Source organism: Cydia strobilella, chromosome 21 (assembly GCF_947568885.1).
Source record: "Cydia strobilella chromosome 21, ilCydStro3.1, whole genome shotgun sequence".
Lineage (NCBI taxonomy): Eukaryota > Metazoa > Arthropoda > Insecta > Lepidoptera > Tortricidae > Cydia > Cydia strobilella.
Window position 1 is genome coordinate 12,642,646 of NC_086061.1, and position 22,633 is coordinate 12,665,278.

A 22,633-nucleotide genomic window follows, 5' to 3' on the forward strand; every position below is an offset into this window, starting at 1 on the left:
TTATTTTTTTGTTGTACAAAATGAACTCTTAAGGATTAAACTTGTATTTTTTATCAAACGTATAAAAATGATGTCAAATAAAAGTTAATAATGGGTTTCATTAATAAAGTCACAAATAAGGTTTAAACTTTTGAATACATTTAAGAGGTTTTCGAACGCCACCGGAGCCATTTTGACAGGCTAACCAACATTACAACCATGTACGTCAATGTCATGTATGTCATCTGTAAAGAAAGAGCATAACATAACCTAAAAACTATGTTATGCAGTAGAAATTTAAATGTTTTACACACAAATTATAAGAAAACCATAACAAAATGGGTTCCAATAGGACTTGTACGAATGAAAAGCTCAGCAGAACCAAAAACAAAAACATACTCTCATACAATTCTTTTCCCAAAAACAGACTTTCCTGCGCGATCTAATAGTGCGAGAAAAGATGAGATCCAAAAGGTAAATTACTATAAAATTGATTACGCTCAATTATTTTCTCCTTTTTAACAACTTATTTAAGTTAAGTGTTAGTAGTTATAACGATTTGACGTTCGAAAAAGGCTTAAACATATTAAAGAAAGTCCTTGTATATTTTTAGGCTGCGAAGTTTTCTGATCTCTACAACTGGCAGAGGGAACATCTGAAAGGGCCAGAGTTCGTGCTGCACGACGGCCCGCCGTACGCTAACGGAGACTTGCACATGGGACATGCTGTTAATAAAGTATGTAAATACTTTTTTAAGTTTCACAAAACATCACAAACATTAAATGCATTTAAATAATCAAGATGGTTGCCTGCCCATTATTTAAATGCATAGCTTAATTTTTTTATTACATAGTTTTTGTTTCCTGACAACTAACCCCCTTATTCATAAAACTTTACAGACCTGATTTAGTTAAATTTTGTTTTATCCCTGTCTTACAAATACATAAGTCAAAATGACAGATAAACACAAACGATTTATAGTTAATTCAGGCCAGTAAAGCGTTTATAAATATCATTATAAGTATGTACTTATTTTTGAAAGAAAAAGTCGAATTCCCTGAAAAGTAGCTTATGATTATGAAAGCATTTAGTACCAATGCAACTTTTCAATAATTTGACGAGGTATTTTAATCATTCATACAATAACATAAACAGTGAATCATTGTGCCTGTATGCACAAAATGCTTGTGACACTGTTATGTTGCAAGCGTTCATAGGCTGCTGTGTCCGCTTACTGTCAGTCAGACCACACGTTTGTTTGCTTGTTTGCTGCTGTTATAAACAAGGAACAAAAATTTCTATTGTATCATGCAGACATCTGCTAATGATGTTATTTTTTGAAATTAAATAAGTTGTTTGTCAAAAATTGCATTTTTTGATACAAGCTTTTATTGCTGAATGTACTTTTCTATCCACGGGCAACTAATGCTCATTGGGACAGTTCTACAAACCCCAAACACAATTAGGTTTCGTTGTTTTATCACAGCGTTCCTATGGCCTCCTGTCTCCATCATCAGATCAGCTCGATGGTACCATAATATTGCATTGTCGCCCAAATTACATATGTATGAAAATTTTTAGCTTCATTGGAAGCCGGAAGTGGGTCGAATTTAACTTGCAAGATTTGACCCGTACATACATACTTAGTTATATAGGTTGCTTGTAAAATGGCAAAATTCACTGTCTCAACCAAACACAAACACAACTCTGAAATACCTCTGCTGCTCTACAAATCAAACTTAACTTACCTGTATTTCCAATAATATCAACGTAATCCTTATTTCAAAACAGCAAAGAGGATATAATAGGGTAGAGCGGTACTGTCATAGTACATTTTGTGCCACAGTAAATTCACTGCCATCTATCGACACATGATGAAAACTAAAAACAAAAATATCAAAAAATGTATACGGATAAATGTTTTTTTTTTATTTGCATTTATTATATTAATTATTTTTTATGATTTTGACGCATGTTCTTCCACTGATATGCGTAAAAATTGTTAAATAACAAACGAAACCGTCAACACCATCTATACGAGAGTAGGCCAAAGGTAGTGGCGCCATCTGATTGATAATCAAATTTTCATGATTTTCGAGGCACGTTTTTTTCCTTAGACCGTATCCATCTATTACAGAGTTATATCTATCTTTGAAAACAGTAAAGACAATCAACTACATAATATTACTTCCCCTTTTTTCAGATAATCAAAGACATAAACAACCGCCACCAAGTCCTCCTTGGAAACAAAGTCCACTACGTCCCCGGCTGGGACTGCCACGGCCTCCCCATCGAGCTCAAAGCCCTCCAACAAACGAAAAAGACAAAAAAATCAGCGCCATCTACAAAGAAAGTTGAAACACAAAAGAAAGACGCAACACCATCTAGTGCTGTTGAAATACGTCAGGTGGCGAGGAAGTTTGCGTTAGAAACTATAGAGAGACAGAAGGCGCAGTTTGAAAGCTGGGGGGTAATGGCTGACTGGGATAAGCAGTGTTACAGGTATGTATGTCAGTTGCGGGGCGTCAGTACAGTAAAACAGTCTTTAGTTATTTGTGCAACAAGACAGGAAAGTTGGTTTTTCTTGCGAGTGTTTATTTTGAGTCCCGAGAAAGCGAAAGATTTTATAATTGAATCACGAGCGAAGCGAGTCATTCTAAGTTAGAATCTTGAGCGTAGCGAGGGACTCAAAAACGCGAGATGTAAAATAACTTTGTTCTCGTGTTGCACACATAAATTTTCACCTCAGTAGTGAGAACATATTTAAGGTTAAAATGTATTTCGAATTACACAGAATAATTCAGAGAAAAAAGAAATTAAAAAAATTTATTGTAATCAAAGTATGTAGTGGCAGTTCATGGCCTTCACTAAATTAAAAAGCTACTTTGTTTCACTCCCTGAAGTGAGGAAAGTCGCACTTTCCTTAGGAAAGCCAATTAGCTGTGTCTTGCTTACAAATATTTTAAATATATTCTGTTATAGAGACTGTTATTTATTTATTTTAAACTTTATTGCACAAAAACAAGTAAAAAGTACAAAAGGCGGGCTTAAGGCGGTTCCCTGAGCCAGAAGGCGAAAAATCTCCTTATATGATCATGTTTTTCTAAGAGGCGTTGATATTCGTAGACGTAGAAAAAATATATTTAGTTCTTGACTATATTATCTTTAACAACATAGCTTCCGATACACGAATTATGACACTTCGCTCGATACAATTAATTCCCAAAGTAACCTCTAACTCGGACTTTTAATCCTACTTTACTCGGTTATTTATTATGTAATACTTATAAACAAAAAAAGAAGAAAAAACAATCTTAACATAAATAGTAATTTCATAGCTTTAAAATTTCGAAATTGTAAGGTAACGTTTTTAAAATAAATAAAAACCGACAAAATTCGATCAAAATTGACACTTGGCGCGTATGTTCTTTCCCGTTATTTCTTGCGAAATGTGACAAAGACAGCGGCAAACCGATGGAACGGCCTTAATGAGTATTGGTATTTGTTACAGGACTCTGGACAACGGCTATGTGAAGAACCAGCTGGCACTATTTTACGAGATGTACGAGAAGGGGCTGATTTTTAGGGCCTTAAAACCAGTTTATTGGTCGCCATCTTCCAAGTGAGTCTTATAGCCTACAAGTCTCAGGTCAGGGCATACATTATACAATTTGGCTTGCGTTTTCTGGCCATGATTTAAACGTTTCGTTTCACGACGTTTTGAACCGGTATTTTTTAAACTTTTTTTTTTTTAATCTGGTTTTTATGGAGGCTTTGGACACTCTAGGTCAACATGTCAGCCTCATGGGTGCTATCATAGTTCCCTACTCAAGGGAGATGTCAATAAAGTGGTAAACACTGATTGCTTTGTCCGATATATACTCTGCCAACCAACAATTGATCTATCCATTGTGCAAGGAGCCCAGACTACCAAAAATTCTTTTTCTCAAGTGCGAATTCCGGACGCATTCCAACAACACGTGACACAAGTCATCAGTCTTCTGACAGTTTGCACACTAAGGGGGACGGGGCGGAGGGGGTCAAGAAAATAGGACATGTTGTGACAAGGGGGAGGGGGGGAGTCACAAACTTTGTGACGTCACTTTAACTTATTTAAATTATTTTATTCGCTGTTGCTGAATAACAAGTTTTTGGAACGATAATCGTTTTTAATCGATTATTTTTCGTTCCTAATCAGTTTTGGGTTATAAAATTACTAATATCAAAAATATTCACACCAGGGGAGAGGTCAAAAAACTTCGAAATTCGTGTGACGTAATTACTGGATGAACCCCTGTCTTACTGAGAAATTACTGCCTTGGGTGAAATTTATTCTAGCCTTAATATTTGCAGACGTGCTTGTTAAAAATTAGTGGAAATCGAGACCTTCGCTCACGCTCGGTCAACTTTTCAGAACAGCACTAGCAGAAGCCGAGCTGGAGTATGATCATCAGTTCAAGAGTACAGAAGTGTATGTCAGTTTCCCTCTGGACGCCGTGCCTGACCAGATCAGAGATGCAGTCAAAGGGTAAAACAATTTTTTTCTTCTTCCTCGCGTTATCCCGGCATTTTGCCACGGCTCATGCGAGCCTGGGGTCCGCTTAGCAACTAATCCCAAGAATTGGCGTAGGCACTAGTTTTTACGAAAGCGACTGCCATCTGACCGTCCAACCCAGAGGGTAAACTAGGCTTTATTGGGATTAGACCGGTTTCCTCGCGATGTTTTCCTTCACCAAAGCGACTGGTAAATATCAAATGATATTTCATACATCAGTTCCGAAAATTTTTTTGGTACGAGCCGGGGTTTGAACCCGCGACCTCCTGATTGAAAGCCGCACGCTCTTACCGCTAGGCCACCAGCGCTCTCTAATTAAATTTATTTAGAATTCCAGGCCTTAAATCCTAAAAGTGTAACCGCATCTAGGAAGTTAGCGTCCTAGAAAGAAAGCATCCTAATTTTGAGTCTTATAAGTCCTAACTTAGGGCGACTTAATTTTTTCGAAATATTATTCACATCGCACTGCATCCGCGTTAGAATATTTCTGTTTTGCCTTATAGTTGACTGGTAGAAAATGCCTTACGGCATTAAGTCCGCCATTTGTGCTTATTTTTTTTATTATAATAATAATAATAATAATAATAAAATTCTTTATTTCAGGCCTGATTGCCCATAGATTGTTAGTTATATACAGACTTATAATATTAGAGTTAGTACATCTTAACCTAGGTATTACAGTTTTATTTATTTATTTATTTGGGGTCCCGGTAAACAGGACGATGAGCCGACGCCCAGTGGCTAAAAAACGGACAATCCCACCTCTCGGCTATATCTACCAGCAAGCTGTTGGTGCTACCCCGCAGGCGATACATTTGAGAGGCGATTCTTTTTCTCATTATGGCATGAAAATCGTCCATTCGTGCTTGTGCAAACATGCCTGCTGCACTGCAAAAGCGTGGTAGCCCCAACAGCATCCTGAAGCCGTTATTGAACTGGACACGCAGAGCACTGTAAGCACGCTTCGTATAATTGATCCACAGGCCGCACGTGTAGAATGATTGGCAATACGACATGAACAATGTTTTCTTGACCTCCACTGTACAACGCGCAAACCTGCGAATCAACATATTAGCTCTTACTGCCAGTGCCCTGCGTTCCCTCTCAATATCCGCATCGTCCTTTAGATCCTCAGTGATTACATGTCCCAGGTATTTAAAACTGGATACTCTGTTCAAGGCCACGCCGCCGAGTGTCACCGGCTCAACTATTGGTAGGGTCTTGTTACCAGCTCGGAAGATGAGTATCTCACTTTTTTTAATATTATAGATGAGCCCGTGAGACTCCGCATACGTGTCACACACCTTTAACAATTTGTTCATAGCACTGATCGACGGGCTCAACAGCACCATGTCGTCAGCGTAACTTATGTTATTTACCATTTTACCACCGATCGAACAGCCAACCATGGTGCTGCTGAGCTCGACAATCAGCTGGTTAACATAAATGTTAAACAGTAGTGGAGATGTAAGTCCCCCTTGCCTTACTCCACACTGAGCTCTATAACCATCCGATACCGACATCCCCCACCTCACAAAATTATACTGATTGTTGTACCAATATTTTAACAGTCTTATCAGTTCTTGAGGAAGACCCGCCTTCTGCAGCTTCTCCCATAGTTTTTCATATGACACTAGGTCGAAGGCCTTCGAAAGATCGAGAAAAGCAGCGCACACGGGGGTTCTCCTGTCAGTGTAGTACCTGACGGTGTGCTTCAGAACCAGAATAGCACTCTCAGTAGACAGACCAGCACGAAAACCGAATTGTCTATCATCTAACACTGCGTATCTACTGAGGTGACGCTCAAGCACACCGTCAAGAACCTTCGCTGCAATTGTTGCCAAAGAGATTGGCCTATAATTATCAATGTCAGATACATCGCCGGTTCTATTTTTTACTATCGGTACAACAATCGTTTTCAGAAACTCGTCTGGTAAGTAGGAGTGTCTCAAGCCAAGGGTAAAAAGCATAGCCAACAGCCTATGGATGTGATGGCCAGCGTGCTGCAGGTGCTCGATGCTCAGCCCGTCGTGCCCTGGAGATTTTCCCCGAGTCATTTTATTAATTACAGAGGCAACATCTTTAGCTGTAATAAGAATGGGGTTACTCGCAACGTCGGCTGCAGCACCAAGACCCTGCACATCACTGGCCAGTCTCGGCTTTATCCTAAAATGATTTTGAAACATGTTGGCTATGTCTTTATGATTATCACAGCCACTCACGCACACCGGGAGGCTCGCCTTAGGCTTCAAATTGTTCGTCTCTTTCCAAAAAGTTTTGAAATTCTTTTCTTTATGAGAATTAACGAGTTTGTCCATTCTTGTTTGTTCCTCGTTATTCTGATGGTACTTTAAGTTACTCTTAAAACATTTTTTGGTTCTAACCATTTCATCGTATAGCGGACCAGAGCTTGGCCTACCATAACTTACCCAGTTGAGAAAGCTTCGACGAGCCTCCGAGTGCGCCCCCTTGATATGTTCACTCCAGCCGGTTTTACTCCTACCGCGAACACTTCTCACGGCATTATGCAGTAGTTAGTTTGAATTTTTTTTTTAAATCTTACTGATTTATTAAACATATTAATAACGGGTCACTCACGTATTTTAAGTCGAAAACGCTCGACATGTTTCACTCCGTACCGAGGAGCGTCATCAGGAGCTTGCTTGGAACATGTCGAGCGTTATTCGACTTAAAATACGTGAGTGACCCGTTGTTAATATGTTTAGTATGTCTGTGTCTCAAGGAAGTTTTGTTATTAAAATCTTACTGATAACTGATATTAATTAATTGTTTTCTCTAATCTTTTTAAATATTTGCCTTCAAGAAATAACTATCACATTTCAGTGAAACCGTCTCTGCGATAATCTGGACCACGACCCCTTGGACGCTAGTGGCCAACCGCGCCATCTGCTTCAGCGCACAACTCATGTACAGCATTATAAGGATAGAAGGGCACGGGGGGCTGTTCCTGGTGGCCACTCAGCTGGCCGAGCAGTTGGAGAAGACGCTAGAGCGAGGGGTGCAGAAGATAGCAGAGGTTGAAGGTAGATACTCGTAGAGTCGCCATCAGATATATCGGAGCGGACAAGGTGGTCACAAATATCTAAACACGCCTCTATTGTCAATGTGCTAGAGTACTTGGGGAGCGTTCAAATATTACGTAACACAATTTTTGAAGATGTTTGACCCCCCCCCCTCCCCCCGTTAACGCACCGTAACGTTTAGTTGTACCCCCCCCCCTTAAACATTACGTAACACATAGTGACCATTTTTTTACCTAAAAGTTACAATTACGTTGCGCAATATAAATACAATGCCGCGCGACAATAAGGTCCCTTTTCATAGAAAATGCCCCATTTTATTTAATTAAAGTATAACAAAACGAAGGCCCTAGATGGGGTTAGGTCTTATCAAAATAAGACACTAGATAAGTTTTGCAATAGACAAATATGAAACACAGAGGCCTATCACATACACTTTTTAAAACTATATGTGCCATTCTCATCCAAAAGGGTACCTATTGTCGGTTGTCAGTAAGACGCTATTTCCATATAGCTTCAATTCGAAATCAACCTTATCGACAAGCGACAATGTGGTACCGTTTGGTTGAAAACGTCACAAATTTCTTATTTTCTTAAAAAACTTTTCTTATTATCTTCAGGTGCACAGCTCACAGGCGGCCGCTACCACCACAAGATACTAAATCAATCGTTTCCACTCCTCGCAGCAAACCATGTGTCGGCCTCCAAAGGCACCGGTCTAGTGCATACTGCCCCCGCACATGGCCCTGAGGACTTCTTAGTGGGACTGGAACACAATATACCTGTGGTAAGACATTATACATCATCATGTGTCGGCCTTTAAAGGCCTCTAGTGCATACTGCCCCCGCACGTGGCCCTGAGGACTTCTTAGCGGGACTGGAACACAATATACCTGTGGTAAGACATTATACATCATCATGTGTCGGCCTTTAAAGGCCTCTAGTGCATACTGCCCCCGCACGTGGCCCTGAGGACTTCTTAGCGGGACTGGAACACAATATACCTGTGGTAAGACATTATACATCATCATGTGTCGGCCTTTAAAGGCCTCTAGTGCATACTGCCCCCGCACGTGGCCCTGAGGACTTCTTAGCGGGACTGGAACACAATATACCTGTGGTAAGACATTATACATCATCATGTGTCGGCCTCTAAAGGCCTCTAGTGCATACTGCCCCCGCACGTGGGCCTGAGGACTTCTTAGTGGGACTTGAACACAATATACCTATAGTAAGACATTATACATCATCATCATGTGTCGGCCTCTAAAGGCCTCTATTATTCGAATATTATTCGTGAATAACTCACGGTTGTAATTTATTTATTACTATTGTCAGTGATTTTACACTTAGATTGTGTAGTGGAGTTGCAGGAGCCCATTGGCTACGGTGACCGCTTACCATTAGACGGGTCGTGTGCCAGTTTGCCACCAACGTAAATAAATAAAAAAAATGCTTCAGTAGAAAATAAACGTTTCAGGAATGCAACGTGGACGAATCAGGGCTGTATTGCAACCTCGGCTCTCTAAACGGCCTCTTCGTGCTCGGCCGCGGGCAGGAGGCCGTCGTCTCGCTCCTCGGCGACCAGGTGTTGAGGCGAGGTACAGTACTCACTCAATACTCTGTACAGTACAGTACAGTACAGTACAGAGTATTGAGTGAGAGCCACTTAGTCCAGGGGTCGGCAAACCCCGGCGAGCGAGCCGCATGCAGCTCTGGTAGTATAATTGCGGCTCTTCAAGTGACCCAAAAATGAACCCTTGAGAGTACTTTAACCCTTGAAATAAACACTTAGTGATTTCTACTGCAATTTCAATTTCATTTATTTAAGGACCAACTGAGATCATTTTTAGGGTACCGGATCACAGATTTACATATATACCTAGGTAATTATTATGTGTACAGTACAGTCGAAGGCAAAAATATCGATCCAGACAAATGGCTCAAAAATATGTGAACACGACTTTATTGTCTAAAGTGTAAGAGCGTACACATATTTTTGAAACTTTGGGAATGTATATATATTTATGCCTTTGACTGTATTAAATTTTAACGTAATTAGTCAAGTAGTTTTGGAAAAAATGGGCTGTGACAGACGGACAGACAGACAGACGCACGAGTGATCCTATAAGGGTTCCGTTTTTTCCTTTTGAGGTACGGAACCCTAAAAAACGATCATCAAATTATCCTTAGAGATGTAAAGGATCTCCAATAATAATAGCTATAAGGTGTTCTGTATAGATATTTTATAGTGGTTATCAATATATGGGGCATTTTCTATGAAAAGGGACCTTATTGTCGATGTCGCTTACGCCGCACAGCGTCGCGCGGCATTGTATTTATATCGGAGCATCGTTAATAATGGCGTAAGCGCCATCGACAATAAGGTCCCTTTTTATAGAAAATACCACATATTTTAGTTATGTCATCTATTTTTGACATAATTATTGAATGTTATAATGTAATGATTGTCATATTATCATTAGTCATAATTTGGTTTTTCTCAGAAACGCGTAACTTTTCAGGATTGCCATAAAACAAACCTAACCTAACCTATCTATAGGATAACCTGAGGAAAATCCTGAAAAGTTAACGGTTTCAGAATTATGACTAATGATAATATGAGAATCATTACATTATGACTTTCAATAATTATGTCAAACAAAGGGACCCCATGTCATCTTTCTAGGTGTCCACACGCACTCGTACCCGCTGGACTGGCGGACGAAGAAGCCGGTCATATTGAGGGCCAGCCACCAATGGTTCATTAACACTGAGGAGTTGAAGAAGAAAGCTTTAGTAAGTATTCCACTACAGTCAGAAGTTGCTAAACGGACGAGGTGTTCAAAGATATCTCGACACGCTCTTATTATCTTATAAAGTCGCGTCAAGATTATTACTTATACTCATACTAACAATTAACCTATTTAATTAACATATTGCATTCAAACTTTTGCTTACACACATATCTTTACACACACACACACACACGCACACGCGCACACACACGCGCGCACACACACACGCACCATTCAGGCTGTAAATACATAATTAGGAATTCTTAGTGAAGTAATTAATAAGTACTAAATAGTTATAAATGTAATTATTGTAACCATCCTGCTAGTACTACTTTTTAGTATAAAATAAGTATTTAGTTTTAGATTTAAGTGTTAACTAGATTAAAAAGACATAAACATAATTTTTTACACCCTAGCGATTTCGGAAGAGCGGGGTTTTCTGTCACAAGCATATCTAATGCTTAAAAGAAGATCCCATCCCATGCTGTAAACTACTTGTAAAGAACCAATAAAAAAAAATCATTTTTTCATTTTCATATTAATATTTTGAAAGAGTTCAAATTGCCGATATCGTCTTCGGTCCCCGCGATAGTTACTCGTGAAATAAAACTGTGGAAACGGATCGTACCGCGTATAATTTAATTTTAATTTATAATTTCTTTATTAAGATAACTAGGATCCATTGGGGTTAGGTACATGGTGACTTAAAATCTATTGTTAATATTTAAAATACTAATTAAATTAAATTAATTAATGAACGTTAGGTATAATCCCGACATTTTGAACCCACAGTCGTAGTCAACGGGTGACTAAATTATTGTCAATATGGTTCTAAAATTGTAATTTTGTTTTCACCAGGAAGCATTGGAACTTGTCCAAATCCTTCCCTCCTCCACCGCCCAGCAATCCAGACAAGGCTTCAGCGCCCGCATACAATCGCGCCCATACTGGTGCGTGTCGCGCCAGCGCGCCTGGGGGGTGCCCATACCCGCGCTCTACCACCGCGGGGAGCCGGTACTCCACAGGTTACATTCACTTTACATTCAATGCTATCTGCAAACCGTTGATAAATATGAGAAACAAAAGAGGGTCTAGATTACCTCCCTGTGGTACACCAGAACTAACTTGAAACGGAAGGGAATAGTAGCCGAGGACGTTAATAAGTATTGAACGATTTCGGACGTAATATTTTAGCCTTCTAAGTATTTTATTTATATATTTTCTCAATATGTTTGGTTTTGTGTGAAGGATGTTGTGATCGACTCTGTCAAATGCTTTGGCGAAATATGTGTAAATGGCATCAATTTAGGTGCATTATGAGTGAGAAAAACGAGACTAAGCTCGGGGAGTAAATAAGCCTCAGATCACATGTTTGTCAAACTCGGCGTCGTCTCGGCCGACAATTATATGTAATTTGAGACATTTCTTACTTTACTGCCTTAGGTATGTAATATACTGACCATTATAATTATGTCACTACACCTTATAAAACAAAATCCCCCGCGGCGTATGTCTGTATGTATGTATAGGTATGTTCGCGATAAATTCAACAATTTCTGAACGGATTTTCATGCGGTTTTCACCTATCAATAGTGATTCTCGAGGAAGGTTTAGTTGTGTAATTTGTTAAAGTTTCGTGTAACCCGTGCGAAGCCGGGGCGGGTCGCTAGTACTATTATATTTATTTAACAGACGTGTCATCGACCGGCTTTGCCATCTTCTGGAGCACGAGCCCGACGTGTGGTGGACAGCGCCGGTGTCTGACTTGCTGCCACCAGACTTGGCCGAGGAACTTGGGGTTAACGTCGAAGAGGTCTCCAAAGGAGAGGTATTTGTCTCATTATAATATGGACAGTGTCATCGACCGGCTGTGCCATCTTTGCTACCTTACGTCACAATTTTATCGACATAGTAAGTTTCACTTGTCCTTTTTTTAGGGTTCCGTATCCAAATGGTAAAAACGGGACCCTATTACTAAGACTCCACTGTCCGTCTGTCTGTTACCAGGCTGTATCTCATAAACCGTGATAGCTAGACTGTTGAAATTTTCACAGATGATGTATTTCTATTGCCACTATAACAACAAATACTAAAAAGTACGGAACCCTCGGTGGGCGAGTCCAACTTGCACTTGTCTGGTTTTTTAACGTAAAATCAAATTGCAACCATCGAAAGACAATACGTTTACTTGTATTATGTTATTTGTTTGTCTGTTGTGTATTGTTTGTAGATAAGTTGACGTTAAAAACTCTGTTTCAGGACATAATGGACATCTGGCTGGACTCGGGGTCATCGTGGCGGACTCTTCCGGCCTCCCCGGCCTCCTCCCCGGCCTCCCCGGCCTCCCCGGCCTCCCCGGCCTCCCCGGCCTCCCCGGCCTCCCCGGCCTCCCCGGCCTCCCCGGCCTCCTCCCCGGCCTCCCCGGCCTCCCTGTACAGCGAGGGCGTGGATCAGCTGACGGGATGGTTCCAGAGCTCTCTGCTCACGAGCGCAGCCATCACCGGCCGCGCCCCGTACAAGTATGTATGATGTCACTCATAATAACACTCCCGAGTGGTATACACCCAACTAACCGTCTTGGGTTAAAAAACTTTCGTGTGTCCCGATGCTCTTTATACAGATCGCATTTCTCTATTGATTCTCGTGAAATTTTATAAGAAGGTTCAGTAGTCAGAACGTTTCTGTCGTTGGCACCGAGTAGGTATTGAATGAATGATTTGAATGAATGATTTATTTGCATATGAATATTGGGTTACATATGTAGGTGTTGGGTACAATATTTTGAGTTTGTTTCACCAAGATTCTACCTATACAGGTGTACATGCACTGTATATTGGCTTGATTCGCTACTAACAGTAGTAGAATTTCGCCAAATCACAGAAAATTAATAATACTACTTAATTATAATAATTATCTTACAACATAGTTCAATTTATACAGTTTATACAATGTCCAGTTATAAAGTTACGCCATTTCGAATATAAAAGTCAAAGTAATTACAAAATTAGAAAGGATGTCATACATACATAAGCTTAAGAATTAACATTAGAAATTAACATAAGATTAAAATTTATGATTAAGAAAGTCATCAATATTATAAAAACAACACTTACATAACAGTTCATAGAGTTTACGTTTGAACTCCGGAGTTGATAATTTTTTTAATGCCACAGGAATTTTGTTAAAGATTCTAATGCACATAATGTATGCACTCTTTTTTCTGACTGCTAGACTGTGTGGCGGTATTGGCATTTGGTATTGTCTTATGGACCTGTTGGAAACGTTCCCCGGTGTAGGAAAGAGGTCTGGATTTTGCTTAACAAATAGTGAAACCTCGTATATGTAAAGGCAGGGCAGTGTAAGTATATTTAGCTTAGGAAACAAGGGTTGACAGGATTCCCTGTAGCGGGCACTGCATATAGCCCTTACACATTTCTTTTGTGCTACAAAGGCTTGGTCAGCATGTACGGAATTCCCCCACATAATGATCCCGTATCTTAGTACAGATGCAATGTATCCATGGTAAGCCATAAGAGCTGTTTTCATGGAAACTGTTTGTTTAAGTCGCCACAACACGAAACAGAATTTGTCAATTTTTTTACATACTACGGCGACCTGGTCTTTCCAATTACAATATGTATCTAGAGTTATTCCTAGAAATCGCGTACTATCAACTTCTTCAATATCGGTGTTGTCGTGACTAACTTTTATATCTTGTTTTATGGCTTTATAAGATTTGAATTGCACAAGTTTCGTTTTACTGAAATTTATTTTGAGACTATTTTGACTTAGCCATGTAACTATATCCTTTAAAGCAAGATTTAAATCTAGTTCATAATTGTTAATATTTGTTCCCTTAATTATGACAGTCGTATCATCAGCAAAAAGGATGCATTCATGCTTTGTTGTATCAGGTAAATCGTTAATGTAAACAAGAAATAGGAGAGGGCCCAGGATACTCCCCTGAGGAACGCCATAAGAATTTAGTTTGTACTCTGATTTGTAAGCTCATTGTTTTCCACTCTTCCTATCTGTGTGCATTGTATTCTGTCAGTCAAATAGCTTTTGAGCCATGAGTGGGAAAGACCACGGATTCCTGTATTTTCCAGCTTTTGCAGCAACTTTCGGTGACACACAGTGTCAAAGGCCTTTGTCATATCAAGCAACAGTACCCCCACAGGAATACCTCTGTCAATGCATTCAGTGATTTTATTGTTTAATTGAAAATTTGCCAAAGTTGTAGACTTATTTTTTCTGAAACCATACTGCTCTTGTTTTAAAATATTGTTTTTGTTTAAGAATTTTTCTATCCGGTTATACATGGCCCTTTCAAAGATTTTTGATATAACTGGAATAAGTGTTATAGGCCTGTAATTACTTACGTCTAATTTGTCACCCTTTTTAAAAATCGGTTTCATTATTGATTTCTTTAGCGACGTTGGAAATATGCCTTGTTCAAAGGACATATTTATTAAGTAAGACAGGTGGTAAGAGAGTACGCATGAAATTTCTTTCAGTATTAGAGCTGGTATTTCATCATACCCGGTTGAGCGAGTATTTTTGAGGGATTTTATTATTTTGTTAATTTCGTATGGGTCCGTTGGTGAGAGGAAAATGCTACCTTGACAATTACTTGATTTTGTAATTTTACATTTCTCAAAAGTGTCCTCGGGAGAATTGCCTGCATTACTAAAAAAGTCATTAAATACTTCCGCTATCTTCGGCAAGCTATGTAATTCATTTTTATTTTTGTCTCTAATGCTGCCAATTTCTTTATTGTTACTTTGGTTAAAATTACTTTTAACTACATTCCATGCAGCACGACATTTATTTTGCGAATTAGTGATAAATTTTGCATTATATTTTTTCTGTGCGATTGCTATACATTTTTTAAGTGTTCTGGAGTAGTTTACTAGTTTGATTTTATTTTCACTAGATTTTCCCGAGTTTAGGTATTGAATGTACAATTTCCTTTTTTGCTTGCAGCATTGTTTAAGGGACTTAGTTATCCATTTTGTGCTGCTTTTCTTATTAGAAACTTTTATTCTAACAATCGGAGAACATAAATTATGGAATAATATAAGTGAATCATGGAATAAGCCAAATGCTCTATCCAAACTACTTTCTTCGTATATTTCTGAAAATGAAAGATTATTAATACATTCTTTAAATTTGGTAATATTTTCTTTGCAATAATCCCTTCTTGCAATATACCATTCCTTATTTTTAATGTCTGTTTTGATTTTAAACGTTGCTATCTGGCAGGTATCGTGGTCTGAGAGTCCTAGCTGTTGTGTTTTACCTTTACCGGATCTGACATTGCTAAAGATGTGGTCGATGCAGTTACTTTTACGGGTTGGGCTATTTATATGTCTGAACATGCCATAGTTATCTAAGATGCTGATATAATCCATTGTTATTTTATTATTAACAAGTGTATTTATATTCAGATCGCCACAGACAATAATTTTCTTATTACTTTTTGAGTACAAGTAACCAAGAAGTTTGTGTAATTGATTGAATAATATGTTTATATTCGCGTCAGGTGTCCTATATAGACAAACTACTATAATGTTACTGTTGACAATCTCGACCCCACAACATTCGAATTCTTTCTCAATTGCAAGATTCTGTATGGACTTTAGGTTATTAAAATTTAATCTTTTGTTGACCAATATTGAGACCCCTCCTCGCTTTTTAGATCTAGAAAAATACGACCCCATTTCAAAGTCTCTGAAAGAGAGATTGTCTTCTGACCCTGAACATAAGAATGTTTCACTAAAACAGACAACACTAAATAGCATTTTTTTTGCTTTTGAAATCGTCTAGTGCGATTTCCACTTCGTCTTTTTTTGAGAGAATTCCAGCTATGTTCTGGTGGAAGACACGAAATATATTATGCTGGGGAACGAAAAAACTCTTCGGTTTCACATTGAGTTTCACCTTCGGTATCATGTTCCGTTTCCTGTTCCGTTTCATAGTCAGTTTCATACTCCGTTTCGCAGTCTCTTTCACAGTCTCTTTCACCTTCCGTTGTCATTATTGTCATTAATGATGAAGTATATCTTCGCAAGTACCGAGTTCGTTAACTCTGGATCGATTTCTATGAAACATAGATAAAACACCGCAAGAAAACCCACTTTCACGTAAAAAAAAACCGCATCGAAATCGGCCCATCCGTTGGAGAGCTACGGTGCCACAGACAGACAGATATTGTCGTCAAACATATAATACCCCTCTTAAAGATACTATATTTTGGCAGATGCATTTTCGTGCACGGTTTCGTGGTGGACGCGGAGAAGCGGAAGATGTCCAAGTCTCTCGGCAACGTGATCGCGCCAGAACAGATCATAAACGGAGGGAGCAAGCAGCCCGCCTACGGCATCGACACGTTGAGGTAAGTTGAGACGGTAACATTGAGGTAAGATACTGAGGTGACATCGACACAACGTGAGGCAGAAGCGGAAGATGTCCAAGTCTCTCGGCAACGTGATCGCGCCAGAACAGATCATAAACGGAGGGAGCAAGCAGCCCGCCTACGGCATCGACACGTTGAGGTAAGTTGAGACGGTAACATTGAGGTAAGATACTGAGGTGACATCGACACAACGTGAGGCAGAAGCGGAAGATGTCCAAGTCTCTCGGCAACGTGATCGCGCCAGAACAGATCATAAACGGAGGGAGCAAGCAGCCCGCCTACGGCATCGACACGTTGAGGTAAGTTGAGACGGTAACATTGAGGTAAGATACTGAGGTGACATCGACACAACGTAAGGCAGAAGCGGAAGATGTCCAAGTCTCTCGGCAACGTGATCGCGCCAGAACAGATCATAAACGGAGGGAGCAAGCAGCCCGCCTACGGCATCGACACGTTGAGGTAAGTTGAGACGGTAACATTGAGGTAAGATACTGAGGTGACATCGACACAACGTGAGGCAGAAGCGGAAGATGTCCAAGTCTCTCGGCAACGTGATCGCGCCAGAACAGATCATAAACGGAGGGAGCAAGCAGCCCGCCTACGGCATCGACACGTTGAGGTAAGTTGAGACGGTAACATTGAGGTAAGATACTGAGGTGACATCGACACAACGTGAGGCAGAAGCGGAAGATGTCCAAGTCTCTCGGCAACGTGATCGCGCCAGAACAGATCATAAACGGAGGGAGCAAGCAGCCCGCCTACGGCATCGACACGTTGAGGTAAGTTGAGACGGTAACATTGAGGTAAGATACTGAGGTGACATCGACACAACGTGAGGCAGAAGCGGAAGATGTCCAAGTCTCTCGGCAACGTGATCGCGCCAGAACAGATCATAAACGGAGGGAGCAAGCAGCCCGCCTACGGCATCGACACGTTGAGGTAAGTTGAGACGGTAACATTGAGGTAAGATACTGAGGTGACATCGACACAACGTGAGGCAGAAGCGGAAGATGTCCAAGTCTCTCGGCAACGTGATCGCGCCAGAACAGATCATAAACGGAGGGAGCAAGCAGCCCGCCTACGGCATCGACACGTTGAGGTAAGTTGAGACGGTAACATTGAGGTAAGATACTGAGGTGACATCGACACAACGTGAGGCAGAAGCGGAAGATGTCCAAGTCTCTCGGCAACGTGATCGCGCCAGAACAGATCATAAACGGAGGGAGCAAGCAGCCCGCCTACGGCATCGACTCGTTGAGGTAAGTTGAGACAGTAACATTGAGGTAAGATACTGAAGCAACATCGACACAACGTGAGGCAGAAGCGGAAGATGTCCAAGTCTCTCGGCAACGTGATCGCGCCAGAACAGATCATAAACGGAGGGAGCAAGCAGCCCGCCTACGGCATCGACACGTTGAGGTAAGTTGAGACAGTAACATTGAAGTAAGATACTGAAGCAACATCGACACAACGTGAGGCAGAAGCGGAAGATGTCCAAGTCTCTCGGCAACGTGATCGCGCCAGAACAGATCATAAACGGAAGGAGCAAGCAGCCCGCCTACGGCATCGACACGTTGAGGTAAGTTGAGACAGTAACATTGAAGTAAGATACTGAAGCAACATCGACACAACGTGAGGCAGAAGCGGAAGATGTCCAAGTCTCTCGGCAACGTGATCGCGCCAGAACAGATCATAAACGGAGGGAGCAAGCAGCCCGCCTACGGCATCGACACGTTGAGGTAAGTTGAGACAGTAACATTGAAGTAAGATACTGAAGCAACATCGACACAACGTGAGGCAGAAGCGGAAGATGTCCAAGTCTCTCGGCAACGTGATCGCGCCAGAACAGATCATAAACGGAGGGAGCAAGCAGCCCGCCTACGGCATCGACACGTTGAGGTAAGTTGAGACGGTAACATTGAGGTAAGATACTGAGGTGACATCGACACAACGTGAGGCAGAAGCGGAAGATGTCCAAGTCTCTCGGCAACGTGATCGCGCCAGAACAGATCATAAACGGAGGGAGCAAGCAGCCCGCCTACGGCATCGACACGTTGAGGTAAGTTGAGACGGTAACATTGAGGTAAGATACTGAGGTAACATGGACACAACACGAGGCAGAAGCGGAAGATGTCCAAGTCGAAGATGATGTTGGTGATCGCGCCAGAACAGATCATAAACGGAGGGAGCAAGCAGCCCGCCTACGGCATCGACACGTTGAGGTAAGTTGAGACAGTAACATTGAAGTAAGATACTGAAGCAACATCGACACAACGTGAGGCAGAAGCGGAAGATGTCCAAGTCTCTCGGCAACGTGATCGCGCCAGAACAGATCATAAACGGAAGGAGCAAGCAGCCCGCCTACGGCATCGACACGTTGAGGTAAGTTGAGACAGTAACATTGAAGTAAGATACTGAAGCAACATCGACACAACGTGAGGCAGAAGCGGAAGATGTCCAAGTCTCTCGGCAACGTGATCGCGCCAGAACAGATCATAAACGGAGGGAGCAAGCAGCCCGCCTACGGCATCGACACGTTGAGGTAAGTTGAGACGGTAACATTGAGGTAAGATACTGAGGTGACATCGACACAACGTGAGGCAGAAGCGGAAGATGTCCAAGTCTCTCGGCAACGTGATCGCGCCAGAACAGATCATAAACGGAGGGAGCAAGCAGCCCGCCTACGGCATCGACACGTTGAGGTAAGTTGAGACGGTAACATTGAGGTAAGATACTGAGGTAACATGGACACAACACGAGGCAGAAGCGGAAGATGTCCAAGTCGAAGATGATGTTGGTGATCGCGCCAGGGCAAATTATAAACGGAGGGAGCAAGCAGCCCGCCTACAGGATCGACACCTTGAGGTGAGATACCGAGGTAGTGTTGGTAGGAACTTGAGTTTTTTGAGTCTAAATTTGAAAACTTGAGTCGTTTTCACGCGACTCTGCGTCTTTTTAGTCCCGAGTCGAGTCCTTTATTGAGTTTTTTAAACGCAACTTAAAAGGATTCGTGCGTTCGGACAAAGACTTCATAATTTTTTTTTCTAAATGAACACTTAGGAAAATAGGCGTTATTGAAGGAAGTGTACCGAGCCCGTGCATTTCGTTTGTCTTTACAAAAGACTCAGGTCACAATAAGAACTCAAGTTTCTACTAGAGTTTGTAATAACTAGTCTTAAAAACTGAGTCTAAAGCAGAGGACTCAGAGGACTTCATCATCATCATCATGTCAGCCGATAGACGTCCACTGCTGGACATAGGCCTCCCCCAAGGCTCGCCACTCCGACCGATCCTGTGCCGCTCGCAATCAGAGGACTTGAATCTTATATTAATATAAGATTCAAGTACTATACCTATAGGTATAGACACTTAGCCGTAAGAGACTTGACTGACAGACTGACCAACGTAAATCCCTAGTAGCTAAGGTTATTAGCACTAGCACCTATCTTCATCTTTAGACATACTTTCTTTTTTTTTTCAATCTAGTTTTTAATTCACTAACTGGTCGCCCAAGATACAGGCTATGCCTAGTTTGGGGACCCCTGTTCATACTGTTTTAAATGTACCGCTGTATGCGCGCAACCTGGACCTCATGTATACTAAATCTGCAAATTCCCATTTTTGTGTGCAAAATAAATATATTTTTCATTTTTTCATTTTTTTTTTCATTTTCAATATTAACCAACACTAGGCGATGGTAGTCAGTGCCGGCCCGAGTCCTTGATCAGGGTAGAGTGAAATCGGGTTTTGGCGCCCTTCGTTGAAGCTTTTTACCCAAAAGCAAAACGAACCGTATTTTAGGCCCGCGACACACTTGCGTCTTTTAAGTTTTTTTTTTTCTCATTTGCCATTTTGGCGCCCCCCCTTGCCATCCGGCGCCTAGAGCGGCCGCTCCACTCGCTCTACCCTAGATCCGGCCCTGATGGTAGTCTATCTATCCAAAAAAAATCGCCTTTTAAATAAATTTTTGGGTATTTAGGGTTCTCAAGGGTCTCCTGTGATGTTGCTTACGTCCATGGGCGACGATAACTGCTTAACTGCTCGTTTGCTGACTATCACACGCATTTATTTACTTAATATTAATATTCATACAGATGGTGGGTTGCCAGCCACGGCACACAGCACACACAAATCATCGTCAGTAGGAAACTACTAGAAGACTGCCAAACAGAGGTCATCAGGATTCGCGCCATCTTGAAATATCTACTAGGGGTCATTGACCTCCCCCCACTCAACCCCCCACCGTTGAACTACTTCGACAAATACATGGTCGCAGAGACGTACAAGTTTTTAAAAGATGTACACGAAAATATGAAAGAGTTGAGGTACAACAGTGCAGTCAAAAATATACTCTATTTTATTAGTAATAAGGTATCAGGTTTATATTGTCATTGTATTAAAGATAGATTATATTGTGCTCCCAAGGAGTCAGAAGGGAGGATAGGGGCTCAGTTAGTTGCTCACAGTATTCTAGTCTCTCTGTGTAAGGCGATAGCACCTATAATGCCGCATTTAATAGAAGAAGTATGGAAATATCATCCATTATATGAAAGACCGTTCTTTTTCACTCAAAATATACCTGTTTTAGATAATCAAAGCGTAGACACGACGACAATGGATTTAATTTTAGAACTAAAAAAAGATATAACGGCTTTAGGTAAAAACGAAAACTTGAAAAAATTATCTGTTGATGTTAAATTAAATCCTACATTATATTCCATGTTGAATGATTTAAATTATTTAGATGAAACAAATGAAAGTGTGTTAAATGAGATTTTAGAAGTGTCAAATGTGTGTCTGAGTGTCGAGAGTGTCGAGAAATGGGTGGTGAGTGTCAGCGAGAGCGCCCGAGAGCAGTGTCTGAGGTGTCGCAAGTATAACGCGCAGGTAAATAGTGATAAGTGTTTGAGATGTGAACTTGCTATGGCGTCGATGTAGAAACTTAAGAGTAATTTATTATTTTCAGACATTTTTTCCTGGCAAAAAAAGTGATTGACAATGAAATAACGTAATAGATAGATAATATTCTTAATATTATTAAATAAATAAATGTGACGTTTTCAATCAAAAGGTACCACATTGTCGCTTGTCGATAAGGTTGATTTCTAATTGAAGCTATATGGAAATAGCGCCTTACTGACAAGCGACAATAAGTACCCTTTTGGTTGAAAATGGCATAAATAACTTTTTTTACATGAAAGTAAATTATGTACCGATACGTGAATTTATATTCTTGTTAACTTTTCGGTAATTTTCAGCAAGTAGAAGTCACATCTTTTATTGATTTATCTATGAATGACTTATTTATAACTGATTTATAGATATACTGATTTAAACTAACACGATTTTCACTCATAATTTAGAATTAATACGAGACTTAATCGCGTACAAACTTACGTTTATTTATAAGCGATGACTGCTTCCCATCAGGCGGCTCGTCTGCTCATTTGCTTCCTATTACATAAAAAAAAACATAACATGGGACACAATCGCATACAAACTTACGTCAGGCCATAAATAAACGTAAGTTTGTACGCGATTAGGTCCCGAGTTAGTTTTAAAATTATGAGTGAAAATCGTGTTAGTTTAAATCAGTAGATTTATAGATGTTTAATTTTCCCAAACACACGTGTTTGCCACGAAAAGTTCACCGTCTGATTATTTTAGTTGTAGTTAAAATTTAGATATTGTGACAGTGTTAATTAAGAAAGTTTTTGAAAATGTTAATTGCTTTTTATTATACACTTTTAATTCTTGAAGAGTATGTTCCAGGGATCGAATACCGGTATATTTTTCATACATATTAACCGGTATTCAATTTCGGTATCTCGGTTGTTTATGT

The 22,633-nt window shown here is 40.5% G+C and overlaps 1 protein-coding gene across 1 annotated transcript; it reads left to right on the forward strand.

Annotated features, from left to right (window-relative positions):
* Positions 1–230: 230 nt before the first annotated feature.
* On the forward strand, positions 231–22,154 carry LOC134751165 (isoleucine--tRNA ligase, mitochondrial). The gene is made up of 14 exons (XM_063686538.1): positions 231–453; positions 593–715; positions 2,183–2,481; positions 3,491–3,601; positions 4,394–4,507; positions 7,379–7,578; positions 8,196–8,362; positions 9,056–9,176; positions 10,265–10,374; positions 11,232–11,398; positions 12,066–12,201; positions 12,633–12,892; positions 16,636–16,770; positions 20,886–22,154. The coding sequence occupies exons 1-14, from the start codon at positions 259–261 to the stop codon at positions 21,727–21,729; spliced, it is 2,982 nt and encodes a 993-aa protein (XP_063542608.1). The 5' UTR covers positions 231–258; the 3' UTR covers positions 21,730–22,154.
* Positions 22,155–22,633: the final 479 nt, after the last annotated feature.